The sequence below is a fragment of the Juglans regia genome, chromosome 2, assembly GCF_001411555.2.
Source record: "Juglans regia cultivar Chandler chromosome 2, Walnut 2.0, whole genome shotgun sequence".
Taxonomy (NCBI): domain Eukaryota; kingdom Viridiplantae; phylum Streptophyta; class Magnoliopsida; order Fagales; family Juglandaceae; genus Juglans; species Juglans regia.
Genome location: NC_049902.1, coordinates 11,600,663 through 11,608,019, shown reverse-complemented (window position 1 = coordinate 11,608,019; position 7,357 = coordinate 11,600,663). Strand labels below are relative to the sequence as shown.

Here is a 7,357-nt window from a genome sequence, read left to right as displayed (position 1 = left end):
CTCTCTCACTCATTTTGTCTTTTAGTGATGGCCCCCCTTTGATGGGCTAGGTCTTGAAAGCCATTTTGGGCCTTGTGTATTTTACCCCCTTACACCTTGGATTGAATATCCAATAAATGTATCTTGCTTAGAAAGAAAGAGGGGAAAGGCCATAATCCTTTCTTCTTCTTGTCTTATTGTTATGGTATATAGTCATAGACCATGGCATAAATATGGAACAATTGCATAAAGTCATCCTCTTTTCCATCTTTCTTTATCAAATTCAATATGAAAAAGGCCTATGACAGAGTCAATTATAAATTCTTGCTTTATTTGCTTGAGGGATGTAGCTTTTTGTTACGAAATGGTGTTCCTAGATCAACCATTGTATTTTAACCATTTGCTTCTTTATCTTGGTGAATTGCACTCCAATGGGGTTCTTTAAAAGCTCACGAGGCTTGAGATAAGGTAATTCTCTATACCCACTACCATTTAGTTTTGTAATAGAAGCCTTTAGCAAGATGATTTCAAGTCGCATGGAGGGCGGTTTTTGTTTTGGATTCTTGGTGGGGGAGACAAATATAGGTTCACTAATCACTCTAATGTTTTGTTTGGCTAGAAATGATCATATTCAACCCTTGAGGGTTCTTCTACTATGCTTCGAAGCCGTTTTGAAATTAAAAGTGAACTATGTCAAATTAGGAGTTGTTCTAATGGGGGATGTTCCTAAAGTGGAAAGTATGACTTCCATTTTGGAATGCAAGATATTTTATTTGTCGAAATGTTTTGGCCACCCTTTGGTGCTCCATCAAATGGAAATCAATTTGGGATGTTGTTAGAGAAAATAGAGCGAAAATTGGCTAGTTGGAAGATAATCTAGTTATCCCAAAGTGGCAGGGTCACTTTAATTAAAAGTGTTATTTCCAACTTGCTGACCTACTTCCTATCATTATTTCCCACTCCCCACCAAGGTTGCTCATTGCATGGAGAAACTACAGCGGAATTTCTTATGGGGGATAAATATGGGTCACTATATGCTCTCCTATTTCAGGAGGATTTGGTATCAGGAATTTGCAAAATTTTAATAAATTTTTGTTAGAAAAATGGTTTTGGAGATACCACCAGGGGGGCTTGCAGAGAAACCTCATAAAATTGAATTAGGGTGAAGTATGGAGAGGATGGTGCTCAAATGAGGTGAGTGAGACATATGAGGTGGAGCTTTGGAACTACATAAAAAGAGGTTGAGATACATATTTTAGAAATATTCACTTCGAGGTGGGTCACATATCCAAAATCAAATATTGGCATGACATATGATGTGGTGATAGGTCTCTCAAGAAAACTTATCCAGAATTATGTAGTATAGTAAGAATGAAAGAAGCCTTGATTGTGGACCTCTTGGTTCTATCCAATTGTATTCTCCAATGGAATCTAAGAATCTTTAGAAATGCACAAGATTGGAAAATTGACACATTTTCGGAGTTCTATAACCTAGTATACTCTACTCGTATAGGGGTATGAGAGTTGAAGACAAGATTTCTTGATGTCACTCCAAAAAGAGAAATGATATTTGCAGTCATAGAATGTGCAAGCGTCGCGTACTCCTTTTGAAAAAGTGAGTAAATATGGGATCCACATAAAAAAAATCAAATTTTTAATAGTGAATCTCACTCTTTTTCTAAAGGAGTGTGTGACACTTGTAAAGTTCATAACTGTATCTAACATTACTCGTTTAAGGAAATGCTGAGTCATTGTCATAGATTAGCATTGTCATGCAAAAAGAGTGCGGAGTCCATGGACCATCGATCATCTACTACTTCTTGTGAGATTGCTATAACCTTTTAGGATGAATTCTTTACTCAGGTGAGACTAACTTGGATGATGCCAAGAAGATGATCGATCTCCTAACTTCTTGGAAAGGTATTCAGGGTAGTTGTCATATTGCAGCAATATGACAACTGGTCTTAATATGCCTACGGTGTTGTATTCGGAAGGAAATGAGTGAAAGAAGTTTCAAATATCGAAAGGATCAATGGATAAACTTAGAAAATTATTTTCCAATACGTTTTGTATACTTGGGCTTTTGCCTAGTCTTATGATCAATAAAACTTTGTTTATCAATCAAAAACAGATTATAAGAATGCAACAACAGAAATAAGAATGTACAAACAAAACTCAAATTCTAAGAGACCCTTGTATTCATATAAAAGGATAAAGATTCATTAAGATAATAGATGGACAAATCAAAATTACTGTATATATTCATCTTGATTTCAAGAAAATTAAGAGCTGGCATATTTCTCAGTCCAAATTCGAGCAGTAGCCTCATACTTGGATCTGTCGGTCTTGTACATGTGAGCAATCTCAGGGACAAGAGGATCATCTGGGTTTGGATCTGTAAGCAATGAGCATATTGACAATAGCACCTGTCACCAGTACTTGTATTAGACAAACAATTTATTTCTTTAGTCAGCACTAACTAATGGGAAAATTATATTTTGCACTCTCAAACTATCACTGTTTTTTCAATTTGTATATATACAATACTAAAATCGTCAATTTTTACACCCTAAACTGTCAAAGTATAGCAACTTAACTAAAGGATTAATATTGACCTTAAACATTGTCACATATCCTACTTTCATCGATCTGAATTTTCATATCTTAACTAAGTGTGCAAATTGCTAAAATTTGGAGCTTTAAGGTGTAGTTTGGCAGCTTTTGTAGTTTAGGGTATAAATTCTTTTTATAGGTAGTTGAGGGTACAAATTGAAAAAACAATGGTAGTTTGATAGAGCGCAAGATAGTTTTCTCTATGTAATTTAGATATATTAGAAGTGGCTTTTTACAATGTCAAGCCCAAAACCACAACATCTAGAGTCTGGATTACCAAACCCAATAACCATGATGAATTGCATAGGTAAGAAACTAAAGATATCAGAAAAATAATACCTTAGAAACTGTAAGAGCTGGGCTCCACTGCTCTTTAAGAATATCAAGGCATATACTTCCATTGCTGTTGATGTTAGGGTGGAAAACCTTTGTTTTGAAGGATACCTGCCAAAGCATTAAGGTTGTTTCGTGAAATGTCCCTTAAGATATCTATACGCTCAAAGCATGAAGAGATTTTACTATTCACAAGTGCTCACAGATAATCAAACGCCAACTGTTGAAAAAATCAAGACACACACACACATATAATGCATATGCATATAATGTCTTGTTTCTTTACTTTTCTTTTTCTCAAAAGTTTTTTTTTTGTTTTTTATTTCCAGCCAATTTCTGAATAAAATTGGGAAAACTAGAGAGAGAAACAACTACATTTAAAGCAAGAAACTACGAATCAGCTGGGATCATTAACATTGTATAATGGCATATTGGTCAATTCACTAACCTAGGTGTCATGACAATCGAAAGAACACTTGCACTTATATTAAAGTATATATAATATTCTAAATTCAATTTACATATATCCCCTTACAAATTAATATGATCCACTAAATCTTGCAAAGGAAAGTAACATATAAAATCAGAAGGCACGCACACACGGGCCGGAAGACAAGTGTAGTGATACGTATGGAAACACCTCAAAACTCTACATTCATAAAGGATCAGTAATTCTTTACCTTTGGTGGCTTAAATGGGTAATCTGGTGGGAAGTGTATGTTTACCGAGAACATACCCCCAGCATAAAGGCTACCCTCTGGGCCAATTATTGTTGCTTGCCAATGAAACATGTCTCGTCCAACAGGGCCTGTAAAGATATCAAACTTGAACATTATGAAATACTATTTAAATAGACTTTACTTAAAAAATAAAAAAACTATTTAAATAGACGAGAAACATTCCATATGACATGAAATCAGTTTTTTTTTTTTTTTTTATATTTCCCAATATTTGTGCAAGCATTATGGGTTTTAAGTCTGACAATGCTGGGAGCTTCGACTTCCAGCTATCAGATAAAAAGGCCTTCGGTGTTCAGAGAGAGTTGTGGGCCCGAGCTACTTGTATCTTGGACAATCAAAGTAATCCTATGAGGTAATTTTCTGAGGGCATTATGAAAAGATATATGATTATGTTAAAATTTCAGAACTATATACTGTTACCATACTAAACACTGCATTATTATGTATCTTCAGAAATGCATTTGCAGACAAACAAAATGGCTTCTCCTACATAAATCAAATTTTTTTTTTATAAGTGCGCCTCTTTTACAATTTATCATTAAAAATACCTCATCAAGATTCAAGCATATAGCGCTTATATGGTAAATGCCAACAAACATAGAAGTGGATTAAAAAAACAATGAGAAACTTGGGCACAAACCAGCACTGCAAGAAACAGGAGGGTCCTTCTGCAGATCCCTTAGCTCCTTACTAATACGTTTTGCAGCCATCACAGACCTGTAGATTTTGGAACACAAAAAAGTGGTTCTCACTCCTATACATCTTTAGTCAAAATTAATATTTTAAAGAAAATGAAATGGAATTCCATCATTCAATAACAGCAAAATCACGTTGGCAGGCATCGTACGTAAGGACATTATATATGCTGCGTGAAACAAACCTCGACAGTTGTTGGACAATGTGTTATTCTTGAATGAAATGACCCATAACTTTGGATCGAATAAAGACCAAAACTCGATTAGAAAAAAAAAATAATAAAATAAAATACCAAAAAACTCGACGTCAGTTGAACCCGAGCAATAAGTTCACAACCAGTCACCTAGAGAATGACAAAATTACTTCCTAGGATTTCGCGACGCACTAGATTATATATAAAAACAAAAGCTTTTTACACATGCAAAGAAGTAACATCTAGCTTACGTTGATGAGACAAATAAAATAAATTAAAATTAAAATTAAATAAAATATTATTTAAATATATTTTTTAATATTATTTTTATGAACAATATTAGGTATAATCTTTATTTAGAGATTATAATACAAGTCTAGATAATTTTATCTTTAAAATTTTTTAAAATTACAAAATTATCCCTCCTAAAATAATAATTTTTTCTATTTAATAAAAGGTCTGCACATACAGTCTCTAAGTAGGGACTGTAAATAAAATTTCTTTATTTTTATTTTGAAATTTGAAAAAATTGAATTGTTTATTTTATTTTCTATTTAAAGTTAAAAAAATTGTAATAATTAAATGAAATTAGATATTTTCTAAAAACAAACTAGATATATACCTCAACACAATCACATATATACAAATTCAGAATTGTTACGTGCTCGTAGAAAACAATAATCTCTCAAAACTAGAAACCAAAATAATTTTAAAACGATAATTAAAAGGAAATTTCAATAGAAAACAAACATATTCCGTAAAAACAATCTGTAGAAAAACCACGTAAGGTCAAGAAGTAAACCTTTAAACCTTCAACTAGACTGTGACCGTTTAACTAGAAGAAAAGGGCAACGAACACGTATAAATCCTAAAGGAACGTTAGATTTTGATCAACCAGCAGCACCTTAAACACTGAATCCACGACCAAGCAAATGAAAAACATTGTTTCTAGAGAATATGGAGAAGATCGTAAATACAGAGGGAATGTACCTGGACTGATGAATGGTTACAGATTCAGTGGGGACCAGATTAAGAGCACGACGATGGGTCTGAGAGTTCTTTTCGTTTCTTTTCGTCTGGGATTCCTAGGGCTTTGAGCGGACGTGCTTTTATGGGTTTATGTAAAGAGGCCGCTTGAATAATTGTTTTATTATATAAACTATAAGAAAAGTTCACTTTAAATATATCTATTTATAATTTAGGTATTTAAATAAATAAATTAGATATAATTATATTAAATGCATTAATTAGATATAATTATATTATAAAAACAAGAATTTATAAAATCTATTCCAAATAGAATTATATGTGCTACCAAAGAAATCCATTATTTCTCCAGAGAAATGCCAAAACTTCTAGGTAATTAAGCCTGGTTTGGTTAGCTAATATAGATAAAAACATCTCATCTGGAGTTATACCGTACAATAATATTAGTTATCTAAACATAATATTTCATCTCTTAAGTTTTAAAAACATCCATTTAAATAAATAATAAATAGACAGTATAAAACAGTAAAAATTGATATGAATAGTGCCAAAATTGACGTAAACAATATATGAACAGTGCACGAACAGTACATAAATAGTGAAAATTGACATAAACAGTGCACAATTCGAATACTCTATAAAACAGTAGTACCCACACCTTTTTCAAATTCTAAAAATTAAAAATTATCTCATCTCATGTTACTATCTAAACATACATTTTTTTACAAATTATTTCATCTCATCTTAATTCAAAAATTTCATTATTATTTAAAATATCTCATCTCATCTCATCTGTGTATCTAAACAAGGAATGAGGCAAATAAAAAAAATATGATAAAAAAATTGAAAGGCAACTTTAAAAATATATAAATAATACTAGCTACAGTCGTGTACTGAGCAAATATCATGCAATTCTTTTAAAAAAAGAATTTGATCAATTATTAAAAAATTAATTTTTTATATAGATTTCGTATTTAGACACAGTTAACTAATTGATATCCTGCCTATCAAACATTAGTAGTTCCATGAGCAATCATTTATGCTTGGCGACCCAAAACCCCTCCAAAGTCGAAGATGATTTTTGAGTCCATGTTCTCATTTCCGGACAACAAATGTAAAAACCCCTTAAAATTCTTAAAAGAGAAATTATATTTACAATTTTAAAATATATAAATTTCATACATTTTTTTAAAAAAAAAAAAAAGTAATTAAATCTGAGATTCATATGAGAAAAAAATTATTTTAAATTGTAGACTCCAATATTTTTCAAAATGAGTGAATAAAACTTACACATCTTAAGACTGTATCTACCATTACTCTTTTAAAAAACATAAAAAAAACAAATCTCGCTCACAAAGTATTTAAAAAATCTTTAAAAACTTTTAAGGTGTTTAATTTAACTTCTAATGGAAATAAGTATAAGGATAGGTAAGAAATCTAAAGAAAATTATTTGTGAGGAAAATAATAAAAATAGGGGATAAATTGAAGTTTTAGTAAAGTTTAGGGGCTGAAATGCAATAATGAAAAGTTTATGGTGAAACCGTAATTAGATAGAAAAGTTATGGTAAAACTAAACTTTCTATAAATTATAAGGTTTAAAAAATATTTCGAAAACCTAATTAATTACGATTTTAGCATATATAACTTTTCTATCTAATTACGGTTTTACCATACATTTTGAGTTTTTAGATGACAATTTCATATTCATGCTCATTATTCATTTTGATAAGACTGTATTTTTATTAAATTTTAAACAGTTTAAAATTTGAATACAATCACATTGTATAATTTATGAATCTCGAATACTGATATGTA

General features: G+C 31.2%; 1 protein-coding gene across 2 annotated transcripts; it reads right to left on the bottom strand.

Moving 5' to 3' along the window:
- Positions 1-2,177: 2,177 nt before the first annotated feature.
- Positions 2,178-5,662, bottom strand: LOC109021345 (ubiquitin-conjugating enzyme E2 11-like). 2 transcript variants are annotated; one of them, XM_035687267.1, is made up of 5 exons: positions 5,545-5,662; positions 4,306-4,382; positions 3,606-3,733; positions 2,932-3,036; positions 2,178-2,405 (listed from the first exon to the last, which is right to left on the bottom strand). In XM_035687267.1, exons 2-5 carry the CDS (start codon positions 4,373-4,375, stop codon positions 2,262-2,264), a joined length of 447 nt encoding a protein of 148 aa, XP_035543160.1. In that variant the 5' UTR covers positions 4,376-4,382; positions 5,545-5,662; the 3' UTR covers positions 2,178-2,261. The 2 variants fall into 2 exon arrangements, with proteins under 2 accessions (XP_035543160.1, XP_035543161.1); XM_035687268.1 differs by lacking the exon at positions 5,545-5,662 and adding an exon at positions 5,365-5,447.
- Between the last annotated feature and the right edge of the window lie 1,695 nt (positions 5,663-7,357).

Excerpts from the sequence above, each read along its gene's own strand:
- LOC109021345 (XM_035687267.1), bottom strand. The coding sequence starts at position 4,375 with ATGGCTGCAAAACGTATTAGTAAGGAGCTAAGGGATCTGCAGAAGGAC. Across the intron at positions 3,037-3,605 it reads ACCCATTTAAGCCACCAAAG|GTATCCTTCAAAACAAAGGT; the intron begins GTAAAGAATTAC and ends ATGCTTTGGCAG. Across the intron at positions 2,406-2,931 it reads CAGCTCTTACAGTTTCTAAG|GTGCTATTGTCAATATGCTC; the intron begins GTATTATTTTTC and ends TACTGGTGACAG.